The 17,032-nt window shown below is 35.4% G+C and overlaps 1 protein-coding gene across 4 annotated transcripts in view; it reads right to left on the reverse strand.

Moving 5' to 3' along the window:
• Positions 1-17,032, reverse strand: part of SLCO1A2 (solute carrier organic anion transporter family, member 1A2) — a 139,373-nt gene that overhangs the window by 23,930 nt on the left and 98,411 nt on the right. For all 4 annotated transcript variants that reach the window (XM_011969466.1, XM_011969469.1, XM_011969467.1 and 1 more), the window contains 7 exons: positions 13,134-13,240; positions 10,648-10,794; positions 7,367-7,465; positions 6,533-6,754; positions 3,720-3,884; positions 1,963-2,158; positions 341-506 (listed from right to left, as the gene is read on the reverse strand). In XM_011969466.1, the coding sequence (XP_011824856.1) occupies positions 341-506; positions 1,963-2,158; positions 3,720-3,884; positions 6,533-6,754; positions 7,367-7,465; positions 10,648-10,794; positions 13,134-13,240 (1,102 nt within the window). The remainder of the gene's footprint in view (positions 1-340; positions 507-1,962; positions 2,159-3,719; positions 3,885-6,532; positions 6,755-7,366; positions 7,466-10,647; positions 10,795-13,133; positions 13,241-17,032) is intronic.

The raw sequence follows: 17,032 nt of genomic DNA on the forward strand, positions 1-17,032 counted from the left end.
ATAGCAAAGCAATTAGCTGGACAATTGAGATCAAAACCACCAACTTTATTTCAATGATAAAATTTTTTTAGTCCAGAGTATTTACAACCCAAATTATTTGAGTAATAATGTAAACTTCTTGGAAATTTCAGATCACTGTTCAGATACTATGAAGGTTTTACATAAGATCTGGGAAATAAAAGGTAATCAAGTGACTGTCATAGAGTTATTTTTCCACATACAAAGAAACTAATTTGGTTTTGAGGAAACACTAATTTTACTTTTATTAAGTGTAGGCCCAGTTCATAGTTGGAAAGTAAAAATGCAACTCAAAAAAGTTCTGTCAAATAGGTTGTCTTACCATGTTTATTCCCATTCCAATGGATGTCTCACAACCAGCAAGACAAGCTGACAGATATGACAAGCCATTGTTTCCACACACAGGATCCCATATTTTAGATGGACAGTTGCAATCCACATTGCAATTAGCAAAGACGTTATTTCCCATATACAAATCTTGTGGAATTCTGAAGTGATTTAAAATAATGCCATAGATATTAAAAGATGATTCAATCCTTTTTTTCTTCTTTTCATCTCAATCCCCAATTAGATTTCCTCTTCTCCCATGAATAGAAAGAGAAATCTTCCAGTCATCAATGTGTGACCTGTTTACTATAGCTTTGGTATAAAAGAGACCTGTTTTGATGACCACATAGCCACGCTTTCAATGATTTATCTCAGAAGAATATACAGGTAATAAACAAGCACTGAGTGCCTACCTTGTGGGAGTCACGTTTTCACATATTATTAGATCTCAAAAATGAGGATGAACTAATCTCTGTGATGCATCCATTAGGTAGCAAATAGCAAGAAAGGACTAGCATGAAGACAAAAATCTGCAAGTTCCACTTGTAATATAGATAATACATTTAGCTCCAGAAACGTAGGTATTTGAATTAAAGAAATACAAGTGACCAGTGCTTGTAATACGATTGAAAGAGCACTTGCGTGGCAGTTTAGAGACTGAATTCAGACTAGATCACAGTGCGACTTTCGACACATTATGTCTGGGAATCAGCATCATTGGAGATGGAGACAATCTTTAAAATTTATTCCAATTTTAAAATCCATTTCTGTATTGATGTGGTTGAAGAGATTTGAAATGAACTCCCTTTATCATTAAATCTCTCTGAATCTGTAAGTGGAGGTAATAATGCTTATCTTAAATAAAGTTTATGAGTCTCAAATCAAATACCATATATAAAATTATATTATTATTTTACATTTGAAATTATTTCAATTTAATAAACCTTGATAATTTTGAAAAAATATTTTAGGATGTTCTTTATTTCATTTTAATTGATAGCTTGATTATCAAAATGTGCCCTACAAGTGAATTCTTTTAATGTACATCACTATGGAAAACCTTTCAATAAAACCCAGATAACCTTCAAAATACAAAATATGAAAGTATTCAATATTTTAGATATAGCAATACAAATGAAATATATGAATTATATATTAATTAATTTACCATGTATTATGATTCAGTTATGCCAACCTTAAGCCCATTGTATAAACATATAAAGGCTATTTTGACTGTATAGTCTACCCTTAGTTTTACTCAGTTATGGGAGTATAAGACATATGGATAACATATTTTAATACAAACTAAAACTGTAGGTAGTTTCTTTCATAGGATAATGTCTACTCGGATATCACAAAGACAATCATGCACACACACCCACATGCACATGCAATCATAAATTCACTCACCCTGTGATATGTTCCCAATCTCGTTAATAAGCCTAGAGCTTGGATAGATTGGCTTTTGATTGACAGATGGAGAAAAGATACAGGAAGAGCATGAATTACTACCATTAACTCCAACAAGCAAACGATCTGATCATGCATTGCCATTGTAAAAAATATAATATTAACCATTTGTTGAAAGATTCTGACATTCATTAGAAAACAACATACCCTTCATAAGAGGTATTTATTCCAACAACTGAAGAATTTTCACAAGTCACAAGAAAAGATAAAAAATGGAGAAGATACTCAAGTAAGGATAACCAACATCCTATGTGGGCAGCTTGTTTGACAGTAATCTTGAACTTCTTCATAATTAAACCACCAATTATGTATCCGATACATATTGGAGGTAAGTTATAAATACCTATAAATGCAAATAAAATATTATTTACAAAATGACTTACCAAAGGAATCAATATGTTACCACTTTTATGTAATATGTCTTATATAAGAAACTATTTAGGTCCAACTCATAGTGAAGAAGAATGATTTAATTTTATCCCCACTTAGTTACACATGACCCACAGGGAGATTTTGTGGGAAGTATATTTTGGGAGACTCTTGTTGTTACATTATCATTCGTTTAACTCATTGCAGTAGCTTGTGAATTTCTTATAGGCAGAGATCATGACAAAAATCTCTCTTCTTTGGATCCAGGTAGAAGTGGCGAGTCAAAATTGGCCAGTAATTTATTCATTTATTACCTTCTATGCTGTGTAATGAGAACATATATATACAATTTTTCAGTTACTTATGCCCACTTTGGTTGTGAAGAATTAGACTTCTCTCAAGGTGCTTTTCTTTTCTTTTATTAGAGACAGAATCTTACTCTATTGCCCAGGCTGGAGTGCAGTGATATGATCGTAGCTGACTGGAGCCTCAACCTCCTGGGCTTAAGGGCTGCTCCCACCTCAGCCTTCTAAGTAGCTGGGACTACAGGTACACGACACCACACTGACTAATTTAAAACCAAAAATTGCAGAGACAAAGCCTTGCTATGTTGTCCAGGCTGGTCTTGAACTCCTGGCCTCAAGTGATCTTCGCTCCTCAGCATCCCAAAGTGCTGGAATTAAAGGCATGAGCCACCACACCCAGTTCAAGGTACTTTAGAGAGTCACTTTGCTGAGCCTGTTGCTGTCAGGTGTATTTACATTTCATGTCTTGCTGCTACTGGCCAGCGCTCTTCCTCTCTCAACCCTTCCCAATAAGAGAAAAAAAAAAAAAGAATAGTAAAAGGAGAAGATAGCCCTAGGTTCCATCCATACAATGTGAACATCTGGCTCCCTCAATCATATTATGGAGAGAACTTGTTAAAAATCCATTCCAGAGCCCCACGCCCTAGAGTCTGATTCAGTGTGTCTGAGGGGGAACCCCAGGTATTTGAAGCTTTCACAAGCACTTTAGGTAGTGTGGATACAAGTAGCCTGGGATATTGACTTTTCAAAACAGTGGAAAGATCCCAGGAAAAACCCAAGTTAGGCTAAAACCACTGAGGTTAGTGTGGTTGCAGGAAAGGCCGAATGTGTGTGGCTGCAGAGACACCTAAAACCACTAGGGGGACCGAAAAATTAAATTAGGAGGACCACAGAATCCTTGAACTGGAACCAAGAGAGTAAAATTTGGTAGTAAAATGCAGAATCCTATCTGAAAATATGTAATTTTTGCACTCCCAAAGATTTGCATTAATATTATGAATTCACATTCTGACTTCGGAGAGAAAATCAAGATATCTCTGACCTCTTCCCTTCCCTACCCTTTCTTGATTTTTTTTTTTTTTTTTTGGAGAGTAGAAGGAAGAAATCCACCAGAGACAAAAAATATGCTAAAAGACTTCAACTTAGGAGTTTGCTACACCTGCCATCACACTATTCACCATTTCATGGGGGTAAAAATTGTGCTAGTAATGCAGAGAAAAACAAACATACCTATTAGAAAGATTGCATCTGAAGATGATTTTCCATATTGCTGTTCTATGTATTTAGGCATGAAGGAGATAATGTTAACGAATGCGTTGAACTGTATCACACTTATAAGTATGAAAAGCATATAAATTGGATTGCAGGAAAGACTTTTCATGAATGGTAGAAAATCTGAAATGAAAGAATGACAACTGTGTCAAATGAACTTGGCTTTGCATTTTGTGACTGGCTTTTCCTGAAACATCCACCGCCGCAACAAATTATGTTTTTTACTATTTTGTAATGTGTATGTGTTTGTTAATTCCTTTTTCCTCTTGAAAGCTGAAGTCATAGAAATGTTTTGGTGGCTTCCGGAAGTCAGTGATGTAGCTGACTGGGTAGGGATCAGAACAGCCCTCAATAAGTCACTATTGAGTCTTAAAGATCAATAAGCAAAACTACTAAGTGACCAAAATATTGTCTACGTCCACAGCATTTTATTTCTAATCTTTTGTTCTTCTATTAATATATTATTTTTTCTATAGCTCATTAGAATGAAGGATGCTTGTTCTGTTCTGTAATGTCTGGAGGAAAATCAAGTTGATAAAGAAGATTTCACATAAATATTTATTTTATCACTCCTTGAACATTTGAAATAAAGATATATGTGGGAATTAATGAGATATGAATGTTCTCAAGTATCCAGAATTTTTTTTTTTGCTTCCTCAGAACAACAGTTTCAGTGGTTCTGCCAATGGTTCTCAACAAGATCTACCTGGAGATATTTTTTAAAATACCAACATCCAGGTCCCACCCTCAGCAATGCTGATTCCTTTGGTACATTCTAAGGACTATGTAAATGATTTAATCAAAAATTATTCCTGTTAGAAAAAGCACAGAGCCAAATGTGTGGCCTGCCTCTAGTAATGTGTGACCTGCCTCTAGTAATGTGTGGCCTGCCTCTTGTAAATGTTCTTGGTCACACTGCTGCCATTCAGGCTCAAGTTCTCACTTTTAATTTCCTTTCACTTTTCCTGTCCACATGTTCTCTGTCTTGACTTTCTTATTTTGCACAATCCTGGTTTGCTTAATAAACTGCTCACAATTCATTCTGGAACAAAATTTCAATAAATAAATAATTTAGAAGAGGAAGACACACAGATTAATGCAAACAAATGAGTTATAATTATAAAATTTATATTTATGAATAGGGTACCTGACAGGAGAGAGAGTTATTGTCCGGACTCTGAAGGTTTTTAAGTCACCCATGTTTGTTGACATCCCTGTCCTAATAGATGAGTTTCAGAAGCACAAGTTTGTTTTCTATGTCTTGCAACAAGCTAAGCTCTTTCCTGATTTTGAAAATGGAACTGATCTTGCAGACCACAAGAGGTCTATCAGTCCATAACAATCCTTTAAGAAGAGTTTTTAATATCATCAGAATGATTCTGAGAATTTGCAAGATTCTGAGTTGGCTCCTAATGACCCAAGATGTATTAAATTATGCTCAATTGTGATTTAAGAGAATTTATAATTGTTAAGAAAATTTCCTTGCAAATTGACATTGTAACTTATGAGTGATGATAGAAACAGCAACGGCAACAATAAAAGTACTAACACTAGTATCAGTATTAATAATAATGTGTGCTAGAATGTCTTTTACCTTCCCACAACAATAATTTATCCCCATTTGACAGAAAACTGAGCCCCTCCCCATCCATCAAATAAACATTTTTAAGTTCCAATACCCAGGCCACACATCCACACTAACTAAATCAGACCTTTTGGGAATACTACAGAACTTTCAGGCATCAATCAGTTTTAAAATTTCCTAGGTGATTCCAATGTGCAGCCAAGTTTGAGCATCAGTGCTCTTGAGTACTAAATACTGAGGCTTTTTTAGTTTAGTTTCCCACAGAAAACCCTTCTGTAAATTATGCTTTGAGCTTTTATTGAGGTTCTGTACCAAAAAAAAATGTTACATGAAATTTACCCTTTCATTTGCTGGAAAACCGCTATGTGGCTCAATATTACCTGTATCATACATCATATGATCATTTTTTATTTTTTTCTACAATTTCTTCCTTGGAGAACTGCTTCTTTTTATAAATTTTTATAAATAATTCTTTTCTTTTTTTATAATTTCTTTTTATAAATTATTTATATTTCTTTTTATAAATTATTTATATTTCTTTTTATAAATTATTTATAATTATTCTTCCCTCTACCAAGTATAGAGAGGTGGGTCACTGATCATGTTTTTTTTTTTTTCTTTCTGCTTTAACTTCCAGGAAGCTCATAATTAATCTAACACATTGGTTACAAAACTATACTACCTATTAAGATTAGAGTATACTCTTTCCTACTTTTGTTCTTAGTTTAAATTTGCTTGTTCATTTTGTTTCAATTCAACCTATGTTCTCTGAAAAATGGGTTTTTTGAGCAAATGAGACTATATGTATATATCTCTCATATATATAGAGATATATACATATAGTCTCATTTGCTCAAAAAACCCATTTTACAGAGAACATAGAGATATATAGATATAGATATAGATATAGATATAGATATAGATATCTGAGAGAGAGAGAGAGTGCCAAGACTGACACAAAAGTTTACATGAATGCTAATCTGAAATAATTCAGCTTCCAAATTATATTATTTCTTTTAAGTAGTACCATAGGAAGAAAAGGACTAGTTAGGTATTACTGACTGGTGACTGTTGATGACAAATTGTCTAAACACAGGATAGCATATCATAGTGTTAGACTAAAATACAGACATATCTACATGAAATAAAAGGTCAATTTCATAGTATTTAAAATATGTATATTTGCCTTTAGTGATTCCATATTTTTCTTTCTTGTCCTCTTCTCTTTGTTTGTCTTCATTTTCATTTTTAATGATGTCAGCATTATTCTCCAGTCCTTCCTTTGGAAGTGTTTTGGGCAAAAAGAAAAAAGGAATGGCAGTGAGCACATTAACTCCTGCACAAATCAGAAAGCCAAACCACCATGCACCAACCCAACGAGTGTCAGTGGGAGTTATGGTCAGATCATCTGTAAAGAAATATACACACTTTTATTAGCTTAAGTCAGTATTTTCTGTATAGATTAATACATTTTCTGTATGTATTAATACTTAAGTCAGTATTTTCTGTATAGAAAATTCTTAAAATTAGAATTATCAGGTCCTAACCAAGTATAAAATTGGCTTACAATTCAGACACTGATAAAATTTTTCTAATAATATGTGGTGTTATAATATTGTCTAGTAATAAATTAGGCTGGTTATCTGTCTATCATGTAAGGGATTTAAAAGCAGGTATTAACTAAACAGCTACAAGTTCTATCTCATCATCAATAAATGATTGCTTAATTGAAATAAATTCAAACCTACATGCCTAAATTTTGTAAAACCAAGAAATACAGTTGAAGTGCAGTAGAAAGAGCATGTGATTCTGTGTCAGATTAGCATTTTATTTTGCTCTACTGTTTTCTGGTTTGGAATATTTGAAAAGTTATTTAAATTCTTCCACTAGAGTTTCTCACTTTTAAAGTGGAGATCATTTATCAAATTGAAGGTCAAGTAAGGCCATGATTATATGTGATAATATACCTGAGATGCTTTGTATACTCTAGACACTGTACAAATAGATTTTATTGAATTACCTGTGTTCACAGATCCAGTGTCAACATAAACATTTGCACAGAACGATGCCAACAAAAGTCCAATCAAAGGACCAATAATAGCTCCTGTTTCTATAAGCCCTAGAAATAAATAAAAGTATAAGGTTATAGTACAGTTATATGCCCACATAAAGAGTTCTAGGTCCATGAAAAGCCTGAAGATTGAATGATTTTGCCTTGGATACTTTTGACTAGATGTACAATTTATATGAAAGTTAAGCTTGATGTACATATAAGTGACAGTTGTTTCTGCAAATGTTGAAAAAGAAGCCTCATAATTTAAAGCCACTTTCCCTGGCCTCCAAATTCTCTTTCATGTTGGGTCACAGGTAGAGATTTGCTGTAGCAGCACAGGCAGTCCCAGCTGGGATCATGCCATCGACTAGGTCATGATATAACCAAGGTCCTGTTAATTCATCCCCCAGGCATGTTTTGGGAGGAATTCTGAAGCAATACCATCTTATAATGGATCTCTCATGGCACATTCCTCAAAAAAGTTTCACTCTCAGATCTACAACTTGAAACTTCCTTCTGGCTATGTCCTCATTATTATTATATGATACACAACTCTTTGATTTTATCATGTTCTCCTTCCTTTTCTTCCACATTTTTATTTTCCATGTCCATCAGTCCTATCCGTCTTCATTTGAATTCTTATCTATTAAAATATCATCATCAGCTGTCTCATCACTTGTCTACAATTCAGAACCTATGCTGAACCCCCCCGATCTCTGAAAATCCAGACACGAACTTCTTCAACTTTCTTCCTGTTCACTTCAAAATTTGGCTTTGCCTATTATCTCTGCCTTCTCCACGGTTCTATAGAGAACCCACCCTATACACACCTAACTTCTTGGTTCCCACCCCTTCTATCTTCTCCAAGGTTTTGCTCTACCAAACACTCCCTCTCTTGTGCATGTTCAATTTCCCCATAGCCAATGATTCTACAAAATCTCAAATCCACCCTGCTTTTTCTCCTTTCACTATACTCTCTGCCTCTACTTCCTCACCTCTCACTCACTTTACTCAAATCCTTTTACGTTCTCCCCCAAATACTCTCAGGTAGCCCCAGTGATCTCTTCGTCACTAATTTAGTGCCCTCTTTTGATCTTCATCTTCCTAGCTTTCTAGGTTATTTGACATTGTTGGCCAATAATTTCTAGATTATTTTCACATTTCTTCCTAAGACTTTCATTAAACTAGACATGTATTGTTTCATTGTGTTCTTGTGACTATTCCTTCTTTGATTTTCCTTTCTCCTATTCTATTTACTAAGTAGAAATCTTTCCCAGTATATTATCCTTATATCTCTCAGTATATATACGGTCTTCCACAGCAACGTCATTTCTCCCTCTTGATTTCATTTATTACCTCTCTATAGAAAATTCTTGAACATTTTTTTTTTTTTGAGATGGAGTTTTGCTCTTGTTGCTCAGGCTGGAGTGCAGTGGCACGCTCTCAGCTCACGGCAACCTCCACCTCCCGGGTTCAAGTGATTCTCCTGTCTCAGTCTCCCGAGTAGCTGGGATTACAGGCACCCACCACACCTGGCTAATTTTTGTATTTTTAGTAGAGATGGGGTTTTATCATATTGGCAGGCTGGTCTCAAACTCCTGACTTCAGATGATCGGCCCGCCTTAGCCTCCCGAGTAGCTGGGATTATAGGCGCATGCCACCACACTCGGCTAATTTTTGTATTTTTAGTAGAGACGGGGTTTCATCATATTGATCAGGTGGGTCTTGAACTCCTGACCTCAGGTGATTTGTCCGTCTCGGCCTCCCAAAGTGCTGGGATTACAGGCATGAGCCACCACACTCGGTCGATTCTCCAACTTTTAACCTAGCTTTTGTGTTCTCTTCTAAACTCCAGAGCCATACATGGAACTGTTTTCTTGGTGTAGAGCTATTTGATTTATAGTTATTTGGTTATGGATACACACATGAACACACACTATATATGTATATACATATATATACACACACTATATATATAGTACTAATAATTATGTAGTTCTTTATTTACTAACCTTATATGGACCATATCATCCTCATTTTAATATGTATTAGAGATCATCATAGCTATGTTTATATATAATACACTCTAGTATTTGTTGAATAAAGAAATAGACATCATAGCAAGGTGTTTGTTAATTTATTGTAGGAGAGTATTTGCATTCTTTTAATATAAGTGTGTGAAGGAAGTTAAAAGGACTGAATAGAAAATCACTGGAAAAGATTATGGCAAAATTAGTGAGTTGCCAAAATGTGTCAAAAGTCACTTGGATTAATAATTCCTCAATATTTTCATCCATCTTATGTATAAATCATTTCCATCTTCTCTCAGCCTCTTTGACTTTTCTAGTTTTTAAAAGATATGCCTACATACATTAATGGCAAAATGTCCCTATACTAAATGTTATGAGTTTATGACCAACTATTGATAGAATAACAAAACATATAAGCAAGCCATGCATAATAAATTAAGAATATTTCAGAGATTGGAAGGCAGCACAAGAAAGTGGGTCTTAAGTTGGCTATTGTGCCAGGTGACCTACATGGATTTTAAAATGGTAATTTCAACAAACATAAACAAAAAGATGAAGACGTATTTGTGAAAAATATTAAGAAGCCTGACTATATGAAGAGATCATGATGAAGAGAAACTATATAGAAAACTAAGTAAGTGAATGTCATGCAGAGCCATGAGTAATAAGTGGAGAGATCAGATTTAATAAATGAGAAGCTTATATGTGTCATAAATATAGTAGAGAAGACATGATTAAAATAATGCTTGAGAAAAACTATATTGCAGGAATGTTTCTTAAAAACTGAGAAAAGAAAATACCGAAGAGAAAATAATTAATAAAGAGAACCTACAGACAAAGTAATGAGAACCTCAACAAAAACAGAGGTAGTGAAAATAGTGAGAAAGGTTTTGAATGCATGGAACATTTTAGAGAAAACATTGGTAAGTCTCTTAACACATTGGATATAGTGTGGTGCAAAGCAAATGAAAGGGTCACCTCCAGGAGCACTAGATTTGTGGTATTTCCAATAGTAGAAAGTAGATTTATTAACAAAGTAGCTCATTGTCATTTAGCATATCTCATCTCCATTCAACAAACTTTTATGAAAGGCCAACTGTGCCAAGACACTCCACTCATCATTGTGGAAATCACTAAGACTACAAAAGTATAACTCATTTCTAACCTCAAGGAACTTATTGCCCTGAAAAGAAGCTAAGGTAGATTTTCAAAACTTACCAATATATAAAGGAGAATTTTCAGATTTGGCAAAATCTTCTATATAGGAAATACCCAAAGGCAGGATGGGAGTTTCACCCATTCCACGTACAATATTGCCTACCAGGACGTACACCCACATTAATGATTTAACTTCCTTTGTACACTCTGCATTAAAAAAAAAAAGACATGACATTAGCACATTGACAATAAAGTGTCAGTAATATTAATTCTATGTTTTCTGTAGGCATTTCGCAGTTACATGACGATGGCCCCTTGTCAATGATTTATATTACTATTCCAGCAATGACTTCTTGGGGCACCCCTAGTGCATTTTCTGACAGCGGACTTGAGTATGGGCAAGTGTAAGTGACATGCTGGAGCCAGTTCCTACTGAGTTGGGAGAGATGAATATACACACCTCCCGAGGTGTTCAGTGACACCTCATTGGTAGTTTCATAGCAGTGTTACACCACAGAAATTGGCAAACATTAAAAATCAAGGTTTTTTAATTCTCTACAGAGATTCAGTTTCTCAGCAACTCCCGAACTCATTCAGCTGCTACAAGTGCTTCCCCATTCCTATCCAACTTTGGGGAGACAAAAAACACAAAAATATCTTTCTCTAGAATTGGTACTATATTTATAAGATTTAAACAAAAGTTCGCTAAAGCGTGAATTCTCTACAGCTCTAATTATTTCATAGAAACTAAAAATATTTAACTGGGTGTTCATCATAGGTTCTCTACAGAGCATGTTGTATACTGTAACAACCAAATAACTTTCAATACAGAAATCCACCCCAATCCGTGGAGACACAGCTACTTGGTACAGTAACCAAGACTAGACCAAAGGGAATAGAAAGTGAGAAAGATAGGGAGATCTCTGAAGAATTATGTCAATCGCTTTGCCATCTATATTCTAGGCTGAAATAGCTGATAAGCTGGGAGGAAGCTCTGTAGAGTCCCGTTTTCAGGGAAGTGAAGGTCAATGCACTTTTCACCTCCTGTAAATTGGCCAGGTGAGACTGTGAGGTCCTGACCACAGCTGGCTCCAGGAATTTCTTGTGAGCACTATCTCTCTGTTATTTCCAGTCAGAAAATAATAGTCTCTATTTCTGGATATTCAGATTTTTTGTGTGATGCGCAAAGTGATTTGTGTCTACAGATCACAGGCAAACTCTAGGCCTATTCTAGGGCAAAATTGAAAGCATCAATCCACCTTCCTGGAGATGTGCCAGAATGGGAAGGTTTTGCTATATCCACAATGAAGCCGACTAGCACCTGGGTCAGTCTTTGGTAATAGCCAGCTCAGGAAGAGAACACAGACCACTGTTAATATCACTGTTTTCCTTTGTTTCCCCCATGGGGGTTCTTTGGCTTCTTCTGAGACAGATATTTTTCAACTTTTTGAAACTGTTTTGGTTTCCTGATTCAATGATGGTCATGAAATTCCCACCCTTGTGGACTACTGCAACTTCCATGAACATGAATCCAGAATAAAAATGTCCCCATAAAAATGTTGAGTCATGAGAGTCATCTCCACACCAAGTATAACCAGAAGATTATACAAGTCTCATAGCAGAAGGGACAGAAGGGGCAGAAGTCAATACATTGGTGCCTAGAGCTATCGGCAGCTGAAAGAAGTACTACTATTGTGTAGAATTTTAAAGCACTATCTCCAGTAGAGAGAGAGAAAAAAAAAAAGAGCAGAAAGACAAGTTCCTAAGTCGATAGAAAGGAAATAGAGTAATTCAGAACTATAGTGTACTTGCCTGTTTTCCCTGCTATTAAAGATCAGTTATAGAACACAAATCTCTTGAACTTTGTTTCTGTCTCTAGTTCCTATTTACATAATCATATACACCAAATCATCAGCATAAATCTGTCCTTTTAAGACATTTTCCTCTGTGGAATGAACTTGACAGTGATCCTTGGATAGATGTCTTTGACTCTTTTTTTTTTTTTTTTTGGAGGAAAGTCTCACTCTGTTGTCCAGGCTGGAGTGCAATGGCGCAATCTTGGATCACTGCATCCTCCACCTCCTGGGTTCAAGCGATTCTCCTGCCTCGGCCTCCTGAGTAGCTGGGATTACAGGTGCCCACTACCATGCCTGGCTAATTTTTGTGTTTTTTAATAGAGTGAGGTTTCACCATGTTGGCCAGACTGGTCTCGAACTTCTGACCTCAGGTGATCCATCCATCTCAGTCTCTCAAAGTGCTAGGATTACTTTGGGAGTAAATGCACCCGGCCCTCTGACTGATTGTTAAATAACCATGTTAATAAATCAACAAGGAACTCTTAATAAATACATTCAAATATAAGAAAAATAACATTCTTTATTATTAGCTATTCTTATTCCCCATCGTAACTCCTTTGGAAGTTCCTAGAGAGAGAATATATCTTTATTTAATTATCTAACTCAAGCAATATCTCATTCAGGCCCCTCAGCAGAAAGTGTTCAGTTATAAGTTTGCTGAACAAAAATCAATACAATGAGGTAGACAACCTGATGGATCCTGCGTTGGTCTTAAAATCTGGGTTCCATTTTCCATACACAAGAAACTGTTTGAGGACAAGTTGCCTGAAACTGAAACTGTAGATTCATATTCATATCTGCATAAACACAGGGAAAATATGTTTATTTTAAGGAAGTAATGAGGACAATGTGGGCAATGTACAGATTGTTACCTTCTGCTTGCCATACAACACAACATTCAAATCCAGCAAAAATGTCTTTTCATCGTTGGCATCCAAGTTATCACAAGTTAATATCATCAAAAAACTTGCCACTTTCTATAAATGTACAATCTTTTTATACTTAGCTTTCAATAATCTGCCTGTGGATGATCTACCTTTAGATTATCAAATATAAACCTTCTTTAATTTTTAGGTTATCATTTCCTGGAAATAATTATTACGAGATAAGGAACACAAACTTTAAAAAATGTGAGATTTAATAATGTATAATTAAGAAGATAAATGCTTTGGAAGGAATAACACAACAAAACAAGTCTTCAACTTGGCATTCTCTAAAGTTTGCTCAGAAGAAGCAAAACCTCCAGTTTCTGAGAAATCCTATAATAATTCCTCCATGCGTTTCATAAACCTCTAAGAAAAACAAAATATTTGTCCATCATAATGAGAGGCCTTAAGACAATCTCAATCACCATGACTCATAATGTAATGACTTTTTCTCTTCTCATAAGAACAAATGGATTAATAAACTATGACCATTTAATTTAAGCAAATTAGCACAAGATCCACCTGCTTTTCCTCAGAAAGTAAATTACGTGCTGCAAGAATGGAAAAAAAAAAAAGTATATTCAATGAAGTCTCTGTTAGAAATAATGCTGGATTGTTTTCTGTGTTTCTATCAGATAAGGTAGCCAGAAGAAAACTTGCCCTTCTGAGTTGCACAAAAGCTAGAGTGTTATGCTTGGATGCCACTGATAGTCTTAATTTCTGTGCTATAGGATATAATAAGAAGTCTCAAAATACCTTCCCTTTACAACAATTGTTCAGTGATGCCCAAAGAGTTTGACTGTGAACTATAGACAAAGGCTTTAATACTATGAGACATGACAACCGCAAGGAAATAACACCTTTGGCAGGTGGTAGAAAGAAATGTAAATGGTAGCTGAATGTTACTTAACATTGTTTTGGATAGGCTAAGAAATAAAAGAAAAGGAAAGACTCTGCTTAGAAACTCTGATCCCTTCAAAAATACTTTAAAAGAGAAAATATATTTTGTTAATTTATCCACTAAAAATCCAATAACTCAAAGTCTATTCATTCCCAAAGCATCAGCAAAATGACAGTAAACAGATTTTCAAACGGAATAGAAAAAGGCATAATTCCACAAGGAAAAAAAAGTAGAGAATTTTACAAAAGAGAGCTCAACATGATTTTGAAAATGGAAAAGCAGGTAACTGAGTGGTCACTGAAATAGAAGATATGAGAAGTGCAACTGTAAGTGCCTGCAAGAAAGCAATGCTGCAAAGCCCAGGAACATTCAGGCAAGATACTTAAATGCAAAAGTGAGTATGGTCCAAAACACAGAGGAGTGCAAACACTTTGGTTTAAAATGTGTTTAAGAAACATTAAACTTCCAGAGACATTCCCTGCCATTCCAACTGAAAATGTTCATTGACTCCAGAGTCTGGAGAGGCACGTTGAGCATAGAAAGGCAATACAAAAAAATTGGGGGTATTAAGTTTAAAAAACTACATATCTACATATTAAACAGTGAGATTCCCACTTGCATTTGGCTGGTAGCTAAGCTTCTACCTCCCAAGCAACAGATTGAAGAATCCCTGTCTAGGATAACAGGTTATGTCCAATTCTGAGCCATCTGCAAAACAGCCAGTCCCTGCTCAATGACTCTACAAAGAAGTCCTCCTTTAGCCAAGTCCTACACATGTATACAGATCTTCCAGCTGCCTTCTTGTTGTTATTCCTCCCTCTTAAGTGTGAATAGATAACAAAGGACCACCAGATATATGAAAGAAGTCTGTAACAGTAAAGACAGCTACGAACAAACAAACAAACAAACAAAAACGGTACATTTGGAAGTGCCAGAGACAAGAAGAAAAATGAACAAAATTTAGATGGGAAGAGATAATACATTCTTGAAAGAACAATAAGATGCTCCTTCAAAAGGGACATTCAAAGAACAAGAGCCCTTGAAAATTAGAAATGTGGTAGCATAAGCTAGAAAGTCATTCAAAGGCATGGAAAATAAAGTTAAATCTCCCAGAAACTAACAAGACAAGACGACAAAAAATTAGGGATAAAAGATGAGAAAACATAAGGTTAATACAGGATGTCCAATATTCAAGTAATAGAAGATCTAGAAAGAGAAAACAATGTTATGAGAGAATGTAAAGGGGAGATATTATCAAAGAAATAACAAAAGTAACTTTTCCAAATGCCCAGATTGAAGGCTCCTGACACAATGGAGGAGACAGATTTATACCAACACAATTATCATGAATTTTGGACTTCGAGCTTAAAAGAAAATTCCAATAGTTTCCACTGAAAGAAAGCTGATCACAGAGATTAGAATGGCATAGGATTCTGAGTAATAACACTTGATTACAGGCTTCCTGTGTCAAGTGTTGATTACAAGTGTTAGATAGAGCTGGAAAACATTGGGAAAATGTCTTCAAAATCCCTAGGGAAAATATTTCCAATCTAGAATTTTATCCTAGCCAAAGTAACAATCAAATGTGGGAGTAAAATAGGAATATTTTCAGATGTACAAAGTCTTACATTTTATACTTGCCTTGTACACTTCCTTGGAAAGCTATTAGATTATTGTCTTCACAAAAACAAGTGAAGAGGAAAGAGGAAAGCAGGAGACAGGACATCCAGAAAATGAATAACTGAATGTATGAAACAGCAAAAAAGCAAAGTCTCAAGGATAAGGATGAGGGAAAACTCCACAGAAACAGCAATGCAGCAGGTCTAGAGAATACCAAGTTCAGATTGCAGATGGAGAATTGAAAGTGATATGTGAGGAATCTCCAAGACAAAAATCAAACTCTATGATATGAGATAAGAATATTGAGTAGACATTTGCCCTACCAGTGGAGAATTTGGTGATGAATCAGTGAACAATACAAAGAAAGCTAACCATATGATAAAATGAAGTAATTATTAAATCTAGAGCAAATAAAAAGTCATATAAGTAAAGAATGATAAGCGCATGGTTCAATGGTAAAAAAGATTTACATAATTATACAAATGTAAATAGTAAAAATGATTTTATGGTAGGAATTCAATACATATTGTGTAACACTAATGTATGGGCATACCTCAGAGACATTGCACGTTTGGTTCCAGATTGCCACAATAAAGTGAATACCACATGAATTTTTTAATTTTCTAATGCATATAAAAGTTATGTTTGCACTATATTGTAGCCTATGAAGTGGGCAACAGCATTATGTCTGAAACACAATGTACACACATTAATTTAAAATGCTTTATTGCTAAAAGATGCTAACGATCATCTGAGCCTTCAGAAAGTCATAATCATTTTGCTGGTAGAGGCTTTAGCCTCCATGTTGATGGCTGCTGGCTGATCAGGGTAGTGGCTATTGCAGGTTGTGGGGGGACTGTGGAAATTTCTTAAAATAAGACAACGATGAAGTTTCCTGTGTCAATTGACCCTTTCACAAAAGTTTTTTCTGTAGCACACAATGCTGTTTTGTTGTTGTTGTTTGTTTGTGTGTTTTTGAGACGGAGTCTCGCTCTGTCGCCCAGGCTGGAGTGCAGTGGTGCAATCTCGGCTCACTACAAGCTCCGCCTCCTGGGTTCACCCCAGGTTCACACCATTCTCGTGCCTCAGCCTCCCCAGTAACTGGGACTACAGGCGCCCGCCACCACGCCCGGCTAATTTTT

Source organism: Mandrillus leucophaeus, unplaced genomic scaffold (genome assembly GCF_000951045.1).
Source record: "Mandrillus leucophaeus isolate KB7577 unplaced genomic scaffold, Mleu.le_1.0 Scaffold892, whole genome shotgun sequence".
Classification (NCBI taxonomy): domain Eukaryota; kingdom Metazoa; phylum Chordata; class Mammalia; order Primates; family Cercopithecidae; genus Mandrillus; species Mandrillus leucophaeus.